This window comes from Cololabis saira, chromosome 17 (genome assembly GCF_033807715.1).
Source record: "Cololabis saira isolate AMF1-May2022 chromosome 17, fColSai1.1, whole genome shotgun sequence".
NCBI lineage: Eukaryota > Metazoa > Chordata > Actinopteri > Beloniformes > Belonidae > Cololabis > Cololabis saira.
In genome coordinates this window covers 3,989,761-4,010,696 of record NC_084603.1, presented here as the reverse complement: position 1 = coordinate 4,010,696, position 20,936 = coordinate 3,989,761, and the positions used below count along the sequence as shown (strand labels likewise).

The following is a 20,936-nucleotide window of genomic DNA, read 5'->3' as shown; positions in this document are numbered from 1 at the left end:
AAGGAAATGTATTTATTGGCAAAAGAAACACTGATGCATTTTTTTTCCTCCTTTCTAGGCACAGACTGACTCAACATCAGTACTACTTACAGATGCGTAGGGATATCTTGGAAGATAGATTTTACTGTAATGAGGAGACTGGAATGTTCCTCGCTGCTCTTGCTCTGCAGGCCGAGTTCGGTGATTATATGCCGGAGGTATCAAGGATGCAGACAAATGTTTGCAATATCTCTCAATAATACATGAATCCATTAGCGTGCATCACTGTTCATTGTTTTGTGCATCTCTCTCTAGTTGTATGGTAAGAATTATTACCAGGCGGAGCATTATGTGTCCAAGAGGATGATGGAGAAGCTTGCCCTGCCCAGTATCAAAGAGGATTTGCCCAGACTACATGCAAACCACAGCCAGTTACTCCCAGAAGAGGCAGAAGTAGAATACCTAAAGGTAATCAGACCACCATCACATTCACTTCCACATAATCCACAGGTTCACGGTAATCTTCATGATGCACTATCCTACAGTAATATGACTGAACTTTTTAAGGAAGATATTTAAACCTTATTATTATTTCTTACTAGTGCACATTTCCAATTCAAAGTCTTTATTTCAAACTTGATAGTCTAAGGCAACAGACATGCTTAACATTTGAACAATGAATGCAAGAGAGACACTTTTGTGCACCGCAAAACCTTTGACATATAAGTTGCAAAGGAAAACAGGACTTTGACGTTGAAGAAATGTGAAATAATATCACATAATATTACATATTTCATGTGAAAGAATGTTGAATCTTGAAAACATAATGCAGATGTCCTCTCACACCTCATTTTTAAAATATTTATCCCTCAGATTGTCCAGCAGCTACCAGAGTACGGGGTCATGTTCCATCGCGTGGGAAGAGAGAAAAGGCCTCTGATAGGAGAGTTGGTTTTGGGAGTCTGTGCCAAAGGAATCATCGTGTATGAGACAAAGAACCACGTCCGGACTGTCACCAGACGCTTCCTGTGGAGGGAAACAGACTCCATCTCCACCGGGGTAAAAATAAGGGCCATTCTCTTCTTCTACCCCTTTCTGAAAAAGCTGCGGCACCGTGTAAAATACAATTGTAAACAAATGTAATATTGGGACAGGGACATAGTTATAATTGTGCCCCATCACCTCTGCTTTTAACAGCCATTTAGATTATTGATTGGTCAGACCAGTTTGAGCACTTCCGCTCGGCTTATCTTAGGGTTGCTGAGAAAGCTCTAAGAGGGACAATGATACGAGATCTTTATCCAAGCTTTCTTTTCTTTCTTTATTTAAGCATGCCTTTGTGGTTGCAGTGATAAGATATGTTTCTGAAGTAATCTCAGGATACAGTTTCTAATGGAGGATTGTGTCTGGTTTGATGGAGGGTCAGGTGACATGAAGATGGCATAAAAATCCTTTCAAAATGTGATTTCAGCATTGTTGGAAGAGGGCTGAGACTTATCTGGAAATCTTTTTGATTTTATTAAGTTGAACTGCCCACAAACCTGAGAGTCCCCCCTTACTTTCACCCTCTGTAAGAACTAAGGCTTGAAACAAGGCAACTGGACTTCCTTCGAGCCTTCGAGAGGGATGTTCCTCTTTTTCTTTCAGCTTTTCCCTTTAGGTGTCGTCATAGTCGACCATTCCTGTCCATCTTGCCTCGTCTTCTACATCTTCCTCTGTCACACCAACTACCATCACATCCTCTTTCACCACATCTAGCAGCTCCGTCTCCAACACCCTTCTACCAATGTGTCCCGCATCCCTCCTCTTTTTACGTCCAAACCATTCCACTTTATCCTCTCACAGTGTTTCAAAGTAGTGCAGCCGTGACTTTTCCTCTGATGTGCTCGTTTTTTTATTCCCAATTCTCCTTGTCACTCACCAACAAAATCTTTTCATTCTGCAACTTCCACCTCCAGCTCCAGCATCACAGACTTACCGTATTTTCTGGACTATAAGCCGCACCTGTATATAAGCCACATCCGCTCTATTTGTAAAAAAACAATAAAAAAAGATATACAAGCCGCACCTGTATATAAGCCGCACCCGCTCTATTTAAAAAAAAAAAGATATGCAAGCCGCAAATATTTATGTTGTTAGATTAGATATTTACTACATGTACAGAAGGATTTTGAACTGTAAATGATGTACATGTTTGTACCTAAATAGATCCTTTCCTAACAGTGTCTTTTAACACGGCAGCAACTTTGCTGATTAAAACGGGACAGAACCAAGAGAAAATAACCAGTATTTATTTATCTATTTATCCGTTTGAAATCTGCTTCTACCTACTTCTATCTGCTAATAGCCGCACCTTTGTATAAGCCGCATGGTTCAAAACCTATGAAAAAAGTAGCGGCTTATAATCCAGAAAATACGGTACTCAACATGGCATTTGTTATATCGGTTTAATTTCCATTTAAACATGAAATTTCGATTTGCTCATTGTTTGCACTCTTCCTTTTTACACAGCTTTTGTGCAGATAGTTTAGTTTTGAACCTCGGAGTGAATGCATACTGAATTGTGTCTGTTTTACAGCGACGTAAACTGGTTATAGAGTGTGGCGGACCCAGTGGGAAAAAGCACAGTTTTGTTACAGAAAGCTCAAAAATAGCACAGTACCTCCTGAACCTCTGCTCAGCACAGCACAAGTTTCATAGCGAGATGACGTCCCGGCAGCTTAATCACACCATGATCCCAGGTGGGAGAGCATTAGAGATTCTGTTTTGTTGATCTAATGCACGAAAAAACAGCAAATAAAGGTTACGCTCTTGTCAAGTCTGGCAAACTCTCAAATACTAATTAATGCCTGTGTGTTTCTCCAGATGAGAACATATCTGCCTACAGGGCTCGTAGCATGAGCCTGAAGCGGATATCTTACTCAGAGGGCATGCTGAACCATGTCGGGCTGACATCTGGACACCCAGATTCCCTCTCTAAGTCCTGCACTGACCTGACAGCCAGGCTAGAGGCTCGGCTCCGCCAGCAGAGAGAGATGAGGAGGGAGATGAGCAGAGAGCTGAACAAGGAGCTGCCCGAAGCAGGAGACCTCAGGGATGGGAAGGAGCGGCCGTGTTGGAGGTAGTTCTGGATGGTGATGATAAGATTCATGTTTCCAGCGACACTGGAGGGATGTAGCGAAATGTAAATGTGCATATGTGTTATAGCTCCCCAGGGACGAATCCCAGAAAGATGTCCAACGTCTCGCTGCAGAAGCAGGACTCTGACGGCTCATCCTCCATACGAGGTGACTATCAAAGTCTTTTGTTGTGTTTGTTTGTTGTTTTTCTTGGGGGGGGCACGGGCAGCTGGATGTTTCAGGGAGATGTTGAATGCACATGGACCTGAGAAGCTTTGATTCTTCTTGACATGGAAGAAAAAACTATTTTTGAAACGTTAGTTGTATAAAAAAACTCCAGCCCTTTGGACCATTCTAGCTAGGATCCGCGTCTTGTATGGAAGCATCAATTACAGATATTTCTTTTTTCCCATACTTTATTATATTATTATAGTTTCATGATGTCTGAATGTTCAAATTGGGGGTAAACTGTGTTTCACTGGATAACACTGATATAAAACAAAAATGCATCTTAAATTTACTTCCAAGTGGTGCTCCTTTTTTTTTTTTTTTTTTTTACAGTTAAAGCCGAACAATGAAAGTCATCAATACATATGGATTTTCAGTGTCATGCTACCTGTCATATGTTAAATTAATAATCCTTGGTGCTTCATTCAGTGTGGTTGGACACGAGTTATCAATATTTTAATATTTACGTGTCCTCCATGTTGTTTTATTGAATTCCTGCATAAGGTTAACAACTCTACCAGAAGGAAAATAACTCCAGACATTCCCAGCAGCTAAAAAACATAGAAAAAAACTTGAATGTTTTCCTTTTTCTCTTTTACATTTCCGTGCTTTTTCTGCTAAATGAGTACGGGCTGCGAGAAGGTGCAGAAATGGCTTGGTTTTCATGACTTCAGGGACTATGTGTACAGTAATCTTTTGTAATGATGATTCATAAAATGTCTCTACTGAGTTTTTCTCAGTAGTGTGCTGGCCTGGATTTACAAAGATCCTGTATATTTCAAAGGTTTTGATAGGCAGCCAAAAGAAGAATCCAAGTCTCTGATTCATTTAATTACTATAAATGTATGTTTGCTTTTTCATGAGTGATTGGCAATGCCGTATGACTTAGATTGTTCAGCATTTATCATGAATCTTAAACATGTATCCTGCAGTTGATACACCAACCAGGACGCCACCAGAGAGAGAGATCGTCTGTGTGTCCTTGAAGAAAGATGACAAACTGGGTTTCGGTAAGTTTATACAGGAACACTCAAGATGAATTTGTGGATGTAACGTGATGAAACATTTGTCTTCTCACCTTTTATTGTCTTGTTGCAGGCTTTGTTATAGTGGGAGAAGACAGCACAGGAAAACTAGACCTCGGGATCTTTATTGCTTCCATTGTGCCTGATGGACCTGCAGACAAAGATGGACGCATCAAACCCGGTACAAAGCACTGATTACTAGAAGATAAAACCACCTGCTCACTGTATAATGTAGAGCACAATAACTGTAAAAGACAGAGATAAGATTGCAACCCACAATCAGAAAAAGTGACATTACAGAATATGAAAAAATACATAATTGGTATTGTGGTCAAATGAATAAATATCACAGAGCATTTTTGGTGGAAATGAATGATGGGTCAGAGCCCTGAGATGTCAACACCATCCCTACGCAAGGTTAATAAGAAGCCTGTTTTCTGCACTGTAAAGTTTAAAGTGCCCTTTGTGAATGTAGATTTTTACTACAGTGCTTGACGAAAGATTTCTGAAATGATCTCTGTCCCATGCGATTATATCTCATCGGTAAATGATGGTTCTTGGCAGTGCCATCTGTGGCATCGTAAATCAGAGCTATCCAGCTGGGGCTCGCACCCTTACCCTTGATACACCAACATCCCCCAGTTTCCATAAATGACACAATAGTATTATGAAGAAATATGCAAATTCCTTCCAGTCCATCGCGAGGAACATTGTTATTGAACATTTCAGATATTTTTCTTTCCTTTCACCTCCTTTACTAACACAAAATTGGCATCTTGCAAACTTTTTTGGAATGTGTTATTTGCATTGTGTCAATTGTACGGAGCCCCTCTGGTGACATTTGAAAAAAATAAAATAATGCGTGGCCACGAGATAATCAATGCGTGGCCAAGCATTATGTATCTCGTGCCCACGCATTATTTTACTCATGGATGGCATTATAACCTACTGTCTTGACTTCGTGGATGCAACTCCCTGTGTGGGATGGTTATTCATCATTATTAATCGTCTATTTATATTAAAGAGCAAGAGTATTGTCATGGCGAGTGTAGTAATAACATGTGACATTTGAAAAAAATAAAATAATGCGTGACCACGCATTAATAACTCGTGGCCACACATTAATAATTCGTGGCCACGCATTAATAACTCGTGGCCACGCATTACCGTATTGTCCCGATTATAAGACTGTGTTTTTTGCATTGAAATAAGAATGAAAAAGTGGGAGTCGTCTTACATTCGGAGTCTAGACATTATACCCATTGACACCGCTAGATGGCGCCAGATATCTTTAAAGCGAATGCTGAACTTAACTCCCCAGGCCAAAGCAAACCCCTGTCACCAAGAAGAAAAATAAAAATAGCAGTAGCATGAATAAGAAAAATAAAAAATCGCGGTAAGAAAGAAAAGAGAAGAAAATAACAAGAAGAAGAAAATAAGATAAGGAGAAACGTAGCGACAATCTGGAGAAAAGTGGGTCGAAGAAGTTATGATGCAAACTTCAAGATCATGATTTGAATGAGGCAAAATAACATGCTTTTTCTCTCGAATATATTATTATAATCATTTGTTTAAGATGTACTGTAATTATTTTCTGTTTAAAAATTTAATTTGGTGTTTAAAAAGTCTTTTTTCAAATTTGAGTCTTGAAAAAGGGGGTCGTCTTACAATCAGGGTCGTCTTATATTCGGGCCAATACGGTAATAACTCGTGGCCACGCATTGATTATCTCGTGGCCACGCATTAATAACTTGTGGCCACGAGTTATTAATGCGTGGCCACGCATTATTTTATTTTTTTCAAATGTCACCAGAGGGGCTCCGTACAATTGCGAATTTAACCAGAAAAAATAAAAATATTGGGTCAATACAATGTTAAATGATGTATAAGTCAAAGTAAAGGTTTTTACTTCCTACTACTTTCTAATTTTGGGGTTTCAGTTTGAGCAATTGCTGTTAATTTGTTGATTCTCCAGGTGGACGTCTCATCTCCCTAAACAAGATTAGTTTGGAAGGTGTGACGTTCAGCGACGCTGCTGCTATCTTACAGAACAGCCCCGATGAAGTGGAGCTCATCGTGTCTCAGCCTAAATGTGAGAGCTGCTTTCAACCATCTCCTCTGCAGTTTCAGACATTCATGTGCCACTGTTGGACCATAGTTTTGTATAGCATTGGAGGTTATTGCATCTTTCACTTCTAGAGGTGTGTGGTTTGACCTGGCTGTTTTCCTATCAGACTCTCTGAAAGACAGACAGGGTTCCTTGAGTCAAAGTACGTTCGGTTTGTCGAACGAGAAGAGCTTTGGGTCACAGACCACCCTGAGTGGGACAGAGTTCCGGCCCACCATGGAGGAACTGGAGGAAGTCATCACGCTGTCCAACATGGCCACCCCTAAACAGAACAAGAGGCTTCACATTCCTGTTGTGCGGATACAAGATGCCCAGGTAAGAACCGCCTTCAGCTGACAATATTGAGGGATAATTGACCCTTTCCATGGAACAATTTCCATTAGCAATGTGCTCCTGCTAACAAGTACTAACCTGAATTTATTAAACTGATTAAGTGCCCACATTTCACCTGAAAACACACTTCAACTCATACAATTCTGTCTTAAATCTGTTTTCACAACTCATTATATATTGTGTCTGAACTGTTGGTTTCTAGGGAGATTTATCAGCAAAATCTTCATCAATAACACACGGAAGGTTTACCCTAGTTGGCAAGAAAATATGTTGCTATTTTGATTTTTTCCCCTGAATCAAAAATGCCTTAGGTGTCTTTGTTCCATATAAAGGTATTTTCTCATGACCCAAAATGTCATGATATGTTACAGTATGTATCAGTTTAATGTTTGTTTTCTCCTTTCGGACTCATGAGTGAGCAACTTTGGGTTCATACATGAACATCCTCAAAAGAACAAACGAAGGACTAATTAGGGAATAAGTTGCTGTGTAAGATGTTTCCAACATATTCGTTTAATGATGAGACCCACCTTTGATTCAATCAGACTCTTCTTCTCCGTTTGTTTTACCTCAGATGTCACCGTTTTAAACTTTGGTAATACCTGTAGCTGTCATGTTCTTTGGATTCACCAAGACCACTCAGTAAAGTTTTCAAACTATAATAACTGTTAAAGTTCAGGAAATAAAAGATCTAATTTTAAAAACCAGCTCAGTTGATGTAAAATAAGACCTGTGGAAACAATATTCATGCATTTATTAAAAAAAAAAAGTGAAATAACTGCATACAGAATAAACACATTTCATGTATTTCAGGTTTTTTGTAATGAAAGATAGGAGGGGACTATAAATTAATTACAATGTTCATACATTTAACATCACATACAGTTTAGTAATTATAGGATGCAGTTGTGTTATTATTTAAATTAAGTTCAGCTTTATTCCTTAAGATAAGATAAGATAAGAAATCCTTTAATAGTCCCACAGAGGGGAAATTTCCAAATTTCCTTTAGCGCCAAATCACAACAAATGTCCTCTGAAGGCACTTCGACAATACAGTTCAACTTACTCCAAATTAGTCCAATAAATAAAATGCTAATAATAATTATTACTTTACTCAGGAAACCGATAGATTGCATCAAAACTTGCTTTCGATACAATCTCCCATCCTGAGCAAGCACCAGGCCACCGTGGAAAGGATAAACTCCTGTTGGCAGAACCAGACACAGGAAGTGATTTAGTTTGCAACAACTTGATATTAAAATCAGGTTATCAGTATATTATAGTTATGGGAGTTGATTTATTCAAATGATCCCTTTTAGGACGTGCGTTCAAGGTCTCCTTCCATCATAAGCCTTACAACAGGAGAGCAGTTTATGTTGGAGCTGAGGAAAAGCAGCGGGAGCCTTGGAATCAGTGTAACTGTAAGTGACGTCTTTCCTTTTTACTAGAAAATATTTGTCTCGTGATTTTTTTTTCCATGTCTTTAATTTCCTCAATATTGCAAAATGATTTTGATTGAGGAAGTTGTAAAAGATACAGTTTCCTGACAGAAACTTTGCATAATGTTATGAGAAGTTGTCCAAAGCCGTACTGACATCACTGCCTTGCCACCAGCCAAACGGATTTACAGGCCTCACTGGAAAAGGCCTATAAGCAACAAGCCGCACCACAAAGAAACTGATCCCTGTGCGCTGAGTCAGTGGGAGTTGTTTGGATTATTGAGGCCAGTGACATTGACTAATTACCTCTTTGTACGCTCTGTTTCCAAAAGGGAGGAATAAACACTAATGTGCGATATGGAGGCATTTACATCAAGAGTTTGGTGCCTGGAGGTGCTGCTGAGCAGGATGGGCGCATTCAGACTGGTAATGCTTTCACTCAAAATGTTGAAACTTGGTTAAAAAAAAAAGGAAAAAAAGAACCATAAATGTCAGTAGCATTTAATGTTTTGACTTGCAAAGTTTCTGTGACATTGTTATTTTGTTAGGAATAAATATTCTTTGATAGCCTGTTTATACGCATCACCAAGTGATATGAAAAGTGATCAATGCATGAAGACTTTAGTATTCAAGTATCAATATACTTATATTTAGTATCAATCTATCTTTGTGTTTCAGACTTATTATGAATTCAGTTGAATATTATTTTTTACTCTTTTTTTTCTTTACATAACATCAAAGATAAAATCATTTTTGTTAATTTATCAACAATATTTGAAGAAGATAGCACACTATCTAGTTTTATAATAAAATATATGAAATATTTGAATGTGGACCCAAAAATGCTTTACCATTAGTTCAAAAATGCTAAAAGATGACATTGTTATTTAGTTTTACATCCTGTCACTTGATCTGAGTGCACGGCTGCAGCCGCCATGTCGGCGTCTGTTAGGTTCATGCTTCAGTGAGCACAACGATTTTTAGATTTGCTGACATGCCCATCAACCAAACACACTCATGCACACGCAAACCGTTTACATATTGATGTTGCTAATGATGATGAGATTTGTGTTTGTGCATATGACAGGTGACAGACTGCTGGAGGTTGACGGGTCCAACCTGAGGGGGGTGACTCACAAACAAGCTGTCGAGTGCCTGAAGAGGACTGGGGAGGTATACACACTAACATGCACACACATAAATGTGCACAAGCACATGCTGGAAAACTCATACACACATATGTGTTCTCATTTGACTGACCTCTCCAGAAAAGTCTGATTTTTAGGTCCTATTTTCTCTCCTTATTGAGAGATGAAAGTCTTTATTCAAAATTTTCCTGAAGAGGCATTCATTGCCTAAACTTAAATAAATAAAATACTTAACAACCTAAAACCAATGAGTCCTTTTGGAGGACAATATTTTCACCTTAACCCATTTTACAAGGATGTTTTGCATTCATTACGCATTTCCACCATCTTTTCACAACTATAGAAAGGTTTTGGTAATATATTTGGTTCCAAGCTAATGTGATAAGCTGAAGTGACATTGTGCATTATTGTTGGTGTGTGTGTCATTGTGTACCTTTAACAAATAAATGCGGTGCGTGCGTTTATTCCCTCAAAGGTGGTGAACCTGCTGTTGGAGAGGGAGCCCACAATAATATTGGAGCCCAGACCTGACTCACCCTGCCCTGCTTTGGTCCACAGTTCATCATGCATTCAGCCCCCCAGGACTGAAGTTTCCATGGAAACGACCTTGAGTGGTCGAGCCAAGGACTACAGCTTTGTAACTGATGGTGAGAGGGGAGAGGAAAGGGGCACATGCAGTCTCAGAAAAAAGAAGTCAGACAATGTCATGCAGACACACGTACACACACACACACGCACACACACACACACGCACACACACACACACACACACACACACACACGCACGCACACACACATGCCCCAGAAGTGACTGTGAGTCATCTGACAGCTACCACAATGTAGCTGTCAGAGTAATCCAGGGCTGATGCGGCCTCTGTCCCCTGAGACTGCGGGCACTGAAACCTGGGAGCTGCTTGTTCGCTGGCTGGGTTCAGTTAAAAGGGCAGCTCTCTCTCTTCGCTCGTTAATACAAAGAAATATGGAGATAAATGTCAACATATGGAAAGTCACTGCATAGATTTGTTTAAAAATGACTTCTTTTACAGAGCGGCATACTTGTTACTGAAAGATTGATTCATATTATTTGCTAACAATCACACATGCTAATGGTCCAAAATTCCCTTCTGTCTTCTCTCTCACCTAGAAAACACTCACGAAGTGGTATTAAAGAAGAACTTGTCTGGTCTCGGCTTCAGCTTTTACATCTCACAGATTTACTCGAGGGCAGACCGTGGCAGCGTGGTTCGCATCAAACGTCTGTTCCCGGGTCAGCCAGCGCACGAAAGTGGCTTGCTACGAGAGAGAGATGTTATTCTGTCTGTCAACAACGAGCCTGTCAAAGATCTCTCTTACCAGGTAAAGCTTGCATTTCATACCAATTCATTAACCCACATTTAGAAAGAGAGTTTTCTGCATGCAGACATGTCAAAGATAGTACAGCATCTTCCAAGTGTAAGATTTAAGAGGATATAACCAAAAGAAAACATCCTCTGGTCCTAATTAGTTAGGTAAATACAGCCTCAGCTGAACAACCATAAATTACACACTGCAGTTTCTCATTATTTAACAAGAACTAGGTCAAAATGTAATAATCGCTGTGTGAAAAAATTGCATCCATAGGACGAAGTACGAACCAGGTGCTGCCAAATGTAAAAGCATTTAATCGATCAAACAGGTTCGACCAAGTTTTGATGCTTTGCTGGCCTTGAGCATTCAGACGAGACGATAAGTGGACATGCATAACATAGAGCAAATAAGACGATGACAATATTACATTTTATTTTATTTATATAGTGTCTATTATAATAGTGGTCTCTAGGCGCTTTCCAGAAACCCAGAACATGACCCCCCCGAGAAATTATTACATAAACGACGGCAGGTAAAAACTCCCCTAGTGGGAGAAAAACCTTTTAAGCTAAACAGCGGTAAGGAAAAACTCCCCTTGGGGAGGGAAGAAACATTGAGCAGGACCTGGATCATAAGGGGGCAGGAAAGGGGAGATAGGAAAGACAGGATGAAGAACAGAGAGGAGAGGCACAGATATGTTGTCAAGGGTACAAAAGACACGATGTTAGTATTACAGTTTTTCTCAGTCGCTTTGGTACATTTCTCAGATCATCCTCGACATTTGCAAAACAGTAAGTGCATTTCTCAAAACAGTTCGTACAAATAGCAAAACACCATGGATTACCTGCAAAAGCCAGTCTCTTGCTCAAAATCCTTAGTTCATCTCTCAAAATTAAATATCTGTGTCAATGAACGTGTCAGTGCATCAGAATCACAAGTGCTTGTGTCATTGTGTACGGATAAGACAGTCAAATTGCTTAGTCTTTATCTCCCTTAGTCTTATGGCATTGTTTTGTACAACCATGGTGCAAATAGCCTCCTCCTGTTCAGGTGTGAAAAAGGGCCCTCTGCCACCCCTGTGAAGTTGTCTTGCAGTCCTATGTGGAAAAAATATAGTAATGCAAAACACAAAATTGAGTAAGATAAAATGTCACTGTATATAGTATACTTACTGTATATTGTAAAATGAAAGTAGAATACTGTCATATTGTATGAAGCATTACAGAAAGTATACAGTATTACAGTACAGTGCCTATTGTTAGATTACATACCTGTTCTGTCGACGAAAAGTCTGAACGATTGAGGACACAGTTGTTCTCCCAACATTTGGCTGCACCCTTCGACCAGCCTCGGCCATTGTAAGCCCATGATTGAGAACATGGTCTACAAGTGTAGCTCTTATCTCATCAGGAACGCGCATATGTCCTCGGCCTCTTCTGCCTCTTCCTCTGTTTTGCCTCCCAACTCCTCCGCCACGCAGCCTCACTCCTCTTCCTCTTCTTCTTCTCTCTGGCTGTTGACCCCGTCCAATTCCTTGTCCTCCCATTGTCAGACATTGTAACATTGTGTTGTGCTCCGGCTATATGTATACTTGCCAGCTGATAGTTCATGAGATGCACCTTTGAGCTATTTCAGAAAACTGGTTGATCATTGGTTGATCTAATGCTTGACATATTTCCCTTCATTACAGAAAGTCAAGATTCACCTGGGATCAATTTACCAATTCAGGCCAGATTTAGAAACAAAGTCTAATGGAAATGTATAGAAATAAATGTTGTGGGGGGTGAGACTATTCAACAGAGACCCATTATAATACATTTTGATCAACATGACATAAACAACTGATAATGTAGGAAACAGCAGAAAATTGTACATTATCATTTGCATGGATGACAAATGCATTTACAACTTGTTCAAAGAAATGAGAAACTGCTTTTTTGATGTGCACAAGTGACACAATGATGTGAAGATTGAACAAGTAGTTTTGAGAATTTCAATTCTGATCTGAGAAATGTACCAAAGCGACTGAGAAAAACTGTAACTATCCGTGAGCAGGAGAACTAAGAGTTCAATGCACATGTTACTGATACATGGTTAGGTGGTGTACTACGGGGACGACTATATAAACAAGTGCAGACACTGAGGTGGTCAGAGGGGGGACTGTAGGTCAGGATGTCAGTAGATACCCAACAGAGACATCTATACAGATAGGTGGAAGGAAGTAGTGGGATGATCAGAAGGTGGGACTGCAGGGCAGCATGCAGCTCCTGAAGCTCTGGCCTGCAAACATGTACAGAAGGGAAAAGGATGGGGCAGACCAGCACAACCAACTACAAGAACAATGGAGAACAATTATGGTGATGACATGGACACATGGGGTCACTGAACTTCAGGAACTTCTCTGTATGCCAAAGTATTGTAGCATCACATATGTCTGTCAAATAGTTAAAACTTATCCTTAATAGGGTCGTACAGATGTAGAATATCTACAACAAAAATCTACAATAGAATAACTTTAAAAGAAAAGAATCAATGTGTTGCAATGGCCCACGTCCAGACCTCGACTGTAGTGAGAGCTTAAAGAAACTGTGAATAGACCAATATTGGGCAAGCATCAATGAACTGAAGCAACATTGGAAAGTAGAGCGGGCCAAAATTCCTCTAAAGTGACACAGTTAACATTTATTTCTAGTTATTGCTGCACAAAGTGATTTTACAAGCTACTGAAGGATGAGATATTATTTGTTCACTTTTGTTTTAGTCTTTTACAAATATAGTGAAAATTGACAGTGTAATATGTCTTGTATTGCACATAACCTTTTTAATCATGAGATTAATGCACACAAAAGTTCAAAGAAACAATGTAAACAACAAAAGGAATAAAATAAACAATCATGCAATAACATATCACATAGAGACAATTTTAATATAGTAAAATACAACCATGTTTAGTATTAGATCGTGATTCAAAGTTAAAATAATCATCATCATTGAGATACTACAGTAAGAAAATGTAAAACATGGTGATGGTGAGTCTTAAAGCTTTGTGCCCCGTGACGGCACAGTAGGTCATTTTGTCTGGACATAAATAGTATGAATGTGCCGGATGGCGTCTGGACAACACTAGTGGCCTTGTTCTTTCTTAAGATATCTGCACCGTCATCCGTTCGCTAATCCTTTAATCTTACACTACTGAAAATAGCCAGCTTGTTATGTTGCAGAGTTGTGCTTTTTTAATCTTCTACATATTGTAGAGGAATTATAGTACACTGGTGTTTACCCGAGTGTCTTTAAACTCAGGATAATCCAATCGATATGCGCATTTTTAGTCCGTCTCAAATAATAATAGAGAATCCCAGTTTACTTGGATCATTTTACTTGGCTGTTTTGTCTCAGAGAGTTTTGTTCCTGCTACGTGGAGCCCCTTCCACAGTCCACCTGTTGATCTGCCGACCAAGTCCTGGAGTGTTGTATGATGTGGATGATAACACGCTGGTAAGCTAGGACACGCACAAATCCCTCTGCATGCTTCATCCAGTGTCCAAAGGCTAGGAATGGGCGATATTTTACCGTTCACGATAAACCGTCAAAAAAATCACGGTAAAAACGATACATTGAGGAAATGAGCCTGAAGAAAGAAAGAAAGAAAGAAAGAAAGAAAGAAAGAAAGAAAGAAAGAAAGAAAGAAAGAAAGAAAGAAAGAAAGAAAGAAAGAAAGAAAGAAAGAAAGAAAGAAAGAAAGAAAGAAAGAAGAAATGAGCATGAAAGAAAGAAAGAAGAAATGAGCATGAAAGAAAGAAAGAAATGAGCATGAAAGAAAGAAAGAAAGAAATGAGCCTGAAAGAAAGAAAGAAAGAAAGAAAGAAATGAGCATGAAAGAAAGAAGAAAGAAATGAGCATGAAAGAAAGAAAGAAAGAAAGAAAGAAAGAAAGAAAGAAAGAAAGAAAGAAAGAAAGAAAGAAAGAAAGAAAGAAAGAAAGAAAGAAAGAAAGAAAGAAATGAGCATGAAAGAAAGAAAGAAAGAAAGAAATGAGCCTGAAAGAAAGAAAGAAAGAAAGAAAGAAAGAAAGAAAGAAAAGAAAGAAAGAAAGAAAGAAAGAAAGAAAGAAAGAAAGAAAGAAAGAAAGAAAGAAAGAAAGAAAGAAAGAAATGAGCATGAAAGAAAGAAAGAAAGAAATGAGCCTGAAAGAAAGAAGAAAGAAATGAGCATGAAAGAAAGAAAGAAAGAAGAAAGAAAGAAAGAAAGAAAGAAAGAAAGAAAGAAAGAAGAAGAAAGAAAGAAAGAAAGAAAGAAAGAAAGAAAGAAGAAAAGAAAGAAAGAAAGAAAGAAAGAAATGAGCCTGAAAGAAAGAAAGAAAGAAAGAAAGAAAGAAAGAAAGAAAGAAAGAAATGAGCCTGAAAGAAAGAAAGAAAGAAATGAGCATGAAAGAAGAAAGAAAGAAAGAAAGAAGAAAGAAAGAAAGAAAGAAAGAAAGAAAGAAAGAAAGAAAGAAAGAAAGAAAGAAATGAGCATGAAAGAAAGAAAGAAGAAAGAAATTAGTCTGAAAGAAAGAAATAAGAAAGAAATGAGCCTGAAAGAAAGAAAGAAAGAAAGAAAGAAAGAAAGAAAGAAGAAGAAAGAAAGAAAGAAAGAAAGAAAGAAAGAAAGAAGAAAGAAAGAAAGAAAGAAAGGAAAGAAAGAAAGAAATGAGCCTGAAAGAAGAAAGAAAGAAAGAAAGAAGAAAGAAAGAAAGAAAGAAAGAAAGAAAGAAAGAAAGAAAGAAAGAAAGAAAGAAAGAAAGAAAGAAAAGAAAGAAAGAAAGAGAAAGAAAGAAAGAAAGAAAGAAATGAGCCTGAAAGAAAGAAATATTCCCGTTGATGACACTTTTTGTATTGGTATTTTTTTATCGTTATTGGGTTAAATGCCAGAAATTATCGTGATACATTTTTTTGTCCATACCGCCCATCCCTACCAAAGGCAGTAATCCAGACTCAGATAGACCAATTCATTCTTTTCTCTGACTGTAGAGTCCAGCGCATGTGCGGGAGGTTCGATCTCGGTCACTGGACATCCGGCTCGGAGAGGACTACAGCCAGTTTCTTAAGTTTCCATATGAGATCAACATACCCGCAGAGACGGTGCCCCCCAGCAAGGAGCATCTGTCCAACCCAGCGGAGAAGGTCCCAGAGCCTCCGGCGCCTCCATTACTCCCAGAGAGCCAGAAAAATCTGGAGGGAGAAGTGCAAACTGGCCAGACTCTTCCATCTCCTCCTCGCACCCCCCCTTCACCTGCATCCCCTACATCTCCTCCGTCACCGGTCTCACCTGCGTCGCCAGCATCACCTGCCTCACCCGTGTCTGATTTCCCTCCACCGCCAACAGAAACACAATTAATTGATGGAAACCCAGGGACTCAAGAGGAGGAAGAGGAAGAAGCTAAAAAAAGGAACAAGGATGGGGAAAGGGAGGCCGCAAGGACACTCACCCCAACAGTGATGCTTATGGACGTTTACCCTAAGACTGCCTCTAAAACTGCATTTACCAGGTAATGCATGAGACCATTACAACTTTCTGAATTAAGTATTAACTAGGAATGGGTGATATTTTACCGTTCACGATAAACCGTCAAAAAAATTCCTCACGATAAGAATTTGTATCTCACGGTAAAAACGATAAATTCCCGTTGATGACGTTTTTGTGTGAAGCTGATTTATGGTTCTGCGTTAAATCCACGCACAACGAACGTGAAGGAAGGAAGGAAGGAAGGAAGGAAGGAAGGAAGGAAGGAAGGAAGGAAGGAAGGAAGGAAGGAAGGAAGGAAGGAAGGAAGGAAGGAAGGAAGGAAGGAAGGAAGAAAGGAAGGAAGGAAGGAAAGGGGAGCAGGAAGGGAAAAAGAAGGAAGGGAAAAAGGAAGGCAGGAAGGAAGGAAGGAAGGAAGGAAGGAAGGAAGGAAGGAAGGAAGGAAGGAAGGAAGGAAAGGGGAGCAGGAAGGGAAAAAGAAGGAAGGAAGGAAGGAAGGGAAAAAAGAAGGAAGGAAGGAAGGAAGGAAGGAAGGAAGGGAAAAAGGAAGGAAGGAAGGAAGGAAGGAAGGAAGGAAGGAAGGAAGGAAGGAAGGAAGGAAGGAAGGAAGGAAGGAAGGAAGGAAGGGAAAAAAGAAGGAAGGAAGGAAGGAAGGAAGGAAGGAAGGAAGGAAGGAAGGAAGGAAGGAAGGAAGAAGGAAGGAAGGAAGGAAGGAAGGAAGGAAGGAAGAAGGAAGGAAGGAAGGAAGGAAGGAAGGAAGGAAGGAAGGAAGGAAGGAAGGAAGGAAGGAAGGAAGGAAGGAAGGAAGGAAGGAAGGAAGGAAAGGGGAGAAGGAAGGGAAAAAGAAGGAAGGGAAAAAGGAAGGCAGGAAGGAAGGAAGGAAGGAAGGAAGGAAGGAAGGAAGGAAGGAAGGAAGGAAGGAAGAAGGAAGGAAGGAAGGAAGGAAGGAAGGAAGGAAGGAAGGAAGGAAGGAAGGAAGGAAAGGGGAGAAGGAAGGGAAAAAGAAGGAAGGGAAAAAGGAAGGCAGGAAGGAAGGAAGGAAGGAAGGAAGGAAGGAAGGAAGGAAGGAAGGAAGGAAGGAAGGGAAAAAAGAAGGAAGGAAGGAAGGAAGGAAGGAAGGAAGGAAGGAAGGAAGGAAGGAAGGAAGGAAGGAAGGAAGGAAGGAAGGAAGGAAGGAAGGAAGGAAGGAAGGAAGGAAGGAAGGAAGGGAAAAAAGAAGGAAGGAAGGAAGGAAGGAAGGAAGGAAGGAAGGAAGGAAGGAAAGGGGAGAAGGAAGGGAAAAAGAAGGAAGGGAAAAAGGAAGGCAGGAAGGAAGGGAAAAAAGAAGGAAGGAAGGAAGGAAGGAAGGAAGGAAGGAAGGAAGGAAGGAAGGAAGGAAGGGAAAGGGGAGAAGGAAGGGAGAAAACAAGGAAAGGAGGAAGGAAGGAAGGAAAGGGGAGAAGGAAGGGAGAAAACAAGGAAAGGAGGAAGGAAGGGAGAAAAGAGGAAGGGAAGAAGGAAGGAAATGAGCAAGAAAGAAAGAAGGAAGGAAGGAAGGAAGGAAGGAAGGAAGGAAGGAAGGAAGGAAGGAAGGAAGGAAGGAAAGAAAGAAAGAAAGAAAGAAAGAAAGAAAGAAAGAAAGAAAGAAAGAAAGAAAGAAAGAAAGAAAGAAAGAAAGAAAGAAAGAAAGAAAGAAAGAAAGAAAGAAAGATAAATTCCCGTTGATGATGTTTTTGTGTAACAAACATGGTGGATCTGAGAGAGAGATAGATTTATAGTTAAAAAGGTGGAGTTGAATTGGTATTTTTTTTATCGTCATTTTTATCGTTATCAGGATAAATGCCAGAAATTATCGTGATACATTTTTTAGTCCATACCGCCCATCTCTAGTATTAACCTTAAGCTTCTATTGAAGCTTTTATTTTGTCATCCTGAAAGTTTGGGAAATGTTGTGTTTGTTTATTTGCAGTGGAGTCAGAGAGGAAGCAGATGGAAGTGTGACCTACTGCCTTATGGGTAATGGACTTACCATCATGGCGGATGAAGAATATTTAACCATCAGCTCCACACTGGAGCCGTCCCACAGCATTCCCGCCAACGACACACCGACGACAAACATCCCGGCCCCTCGCTCTCAAACACCAAGCCCCTTTTCATCTCCAAAGCCCAGATTTCACATACCGTCCACCCGCAGCTTGTCGTCTGACGCCTCGACCGCTTCCCCCGCGGCCCACCCGTCTCCGCCGCTCACGACGCAACCACCAAAAATCAAGCACCATCCAATCCAGCAGGGCCTTCTTCCTAGTCAATACAAAGCCATGTCGAAGAACATTCGGCCCACAGTGCCGCCACCTATGCCTCCGCCAGTAACCCCCATCACAGCCCAGGTGATCTCCTCCGTGCCTCCCTGTACCGGCGTACCTGCCCCGGCGCTGCCGTCCACGGTGCCGCCCTCTCCGGTCCCAGCCCAGACCGCGCTGAGAGAAGAACCCGAGAGGAAAGTGAGAGAATACAGAGATGATTATGATGATGACGAAGAAGAAATGGATGAGGAGGAGGAAGAGAGTCGCAGAAAGGCAAGTTGAAGATTTTTTTTTTTTTATATACCGTATTTTCTGGACTATAAGCCGCACCTGTATATAAGCCGCATCCGCTCTATTTTTTTAAAAATAATAAAAAAAAGATATACAAGCCGCACCTGTATATAAGCCGCATCTGCTCTATTTAAAAAAAAAAAAGATATGCAAGCCGCAGATATTTATGTTGTTAGATTAGATATTTACTACATGTACAGCAGGATTTTGAACTGTAAATGATGTACATGTTTGTACCTAAATAGATAATTTCCTAACAGTGTCTTTTAACACGGCAGCAACTTTGCTGATTAAAACGGGACAAAACCAAGAGAAAATAACCGGTATTTATTTATCTATTTATCTGTTTGAAATCTGCTTCTACTTCTATCTGCTAAAGAATCTAGTAGCGTATTCTTCTTTGCATTTATTTTGTCTTAGTTTTGATTCTAATTCCGGTTAGCGCTCCCCCTAGCGGTGGAAGAAAAATCCACAGAAAAGCCGCACCTTTGTATAAGCCGCATGGTTGAAAACCTATGAAAAAAATAGCGGCTTATAGTCCAGAAAATACGGTATGTTTTTATTGGCAGATTGTTTCCACAATACAGAGCAAAACAGATGAACATACCTTTTTTTTTTCTCCCTCTCCCCATCCCATGGTTATCATCATTAAGTTTCCTTTGGGAATAGCAAAAAAAAAAAAAAATAAATAAATCAATAAATAAAACAAATAATAACAATATAATTAAAAAAAATAGTAAATAAATAAAAATAAAAAGTGGAAAAACTAATATAGTGACATAAAAGTAGTAGTAATGCAATGACTGTAAACTTAAATAAGAAAATAAAATAAGTTGAAGATTTCTGTTCTCGTGCTTAATTTTTTGAAATAAACTAAATCTACATGCACATTAATGTGAGGACAGCTATTTAACAACCTGTTTTTTGTTCATCCGTGTTTGATCGAAAAAGTTTGTTTTCACCTCAGTTTGTGACTTGAACCCTTTTTAAAATTAAAATAACATTTTTTTTTTTTTAATGTCAGGATTTAATCTGCCTTTAAACAGCTGAAGTTTTTCAGTTTTCTGTTTTCTTTAAACAGCCAAATGAGGCAGAAGTGCATACCTTAGTTTATTTAGTTTATTTTCGGTCATGACATAAAAAAATAAATAAATAAAAAACCAAGAGTAAAACTGACAACAAGAAAACGTTCAATTGTTCAAAGATAACATAACAAAAAAGTTTCCAGTATACAAATAAACAAATAACATCTAGACCGAAAAAGGGGTAGGCTGAAGCAAAGCTTATTATTTGCCTACCCTCAAAAAGATTAATTAAATTAATAAAATAAAAGCAAAAAGTAAGAGAAAGACTGCCCGTAAAACAAATTGCCTCTGTAGGGATAACAAACATTCCTCAAAAAATTAAATATTTTTAAAATAAAGGTGCAGTCTACATGTTACCTTCATCCTTAAAAAATCAAAGCAAATCACCAATTAAATAAATAAATACCCAAATCAACATCAAGCCACTCATTAATTTAATATAAGGAAATCATCCTTCTTTTCAATGTTTTTTTAAATAAAGTTAAAGTTCTACATAATTTCAAATCTATATCTAATTTATTCCATACATCCACCGCTGCCACTGTAGTGCATCTTACCTCATCTGCAACACTGTTTTAAGAAGATTTCTTTTGACAGAAATGTCTTTCTGGCTTCCTCTTCTGCCAGATATATTTTCGTAAGCCAGGAGTTATAATATGTTGTGTTGTCCTGCTGAAACCTTATGCAGGCCACATGGTATAAATATCAGCAAAAAGTATTTGGTGAAGTCGTTGTCATGGTGGAACACAGCAGGTCAAAAACAGGCCTTTTGCTGAGGGAGAATTCAACTCCAGCTCCCAGTTATTGTCAGACCTCAGAGACTTTATTATACTTATTCATTTGGTTAAATTTAGATACTTGCCATGAACGAAACAAGGGGTGCTAACTCCACCTCCTAAAAGCAGCTGGAGCTTTACAGCCTACTGACAATGGAGAAAATAGTAATAAATAATATGTAAATCAAATCTAAACATCAGTATCATTTACAGTAGGTCCAATCAGGAACAGTGGTGGACAGTAACGGAGTAAAT

General features: G+C 39.3%; 1 protein-coding gene across 1 annotated transcript in view; it reads left to right on the top strand.

Moving 5' to 3' along the window:
• ptpn20 (protein tyrosine phosphatase non-receptor type 20) overlaps positions 1-20,936 on the top strand; it is a 43,321-nt gene that overhangs the window by 8,950 nt on the left and 13,435 nt on the right. Inside the window, exons 13-30 of the mRNA XM_061744548.1 lie at positions 59-197; positions 295-447; positions 853-1,038; positions 2,558-2,720; positions 2,845-3,100; positions 3,187-3,266; positions 4,259-4,336; positions 4,425-4,532; positions 6,327-6,443; positions 6,586-6,794; positions 8,132-8,233; positions 8,584-8,677; positions 9,339-9,424; positions 9,875-10,046; positions 10,544-10,755; positions 14,143-14,241; positions 15,755-16,272; positions 18,196-18,802. Of these exons, the coding sequence (XP_061600532.1) occupies positions 59-197; positions 295-447; positions 853-1,038; positions 2,558-2,720; positions 2,845-3,100; positions 3,187-3,266; positions 4,259-4,336; positions 4,425-4,532; positions 6,327-6,443; positions 6,586-6,794; positions 8,132-8,233; positions 8,584-8,677; positions 9,339-9,424; positions 9,875-10,046; positions 10,544-10,755; positions 14,143-14,241; positions 15,755-16,272; positions 18,196-18,802 (3,379 nt within the window). The remainder of the gene's footprint in view (positions 1-58; positions 198-294; positions 448-852; positions 1,039-2,557; positions 2,721-2,844; positions 3,101-3,186; positions 3,267-4,258; positions 4,337-4,424; positions 4,533-6,326; positions 6,444-6,585; positions 6,795-8,131; positions 8,234-8,583; positions 8,678-9,338; positions 9,425-9,874; positions 10,047-10,543; positions 10,756-14,142; positions 14,242-15,754; positions 16,273-18,195; positions 18,803-20,936) is intronic.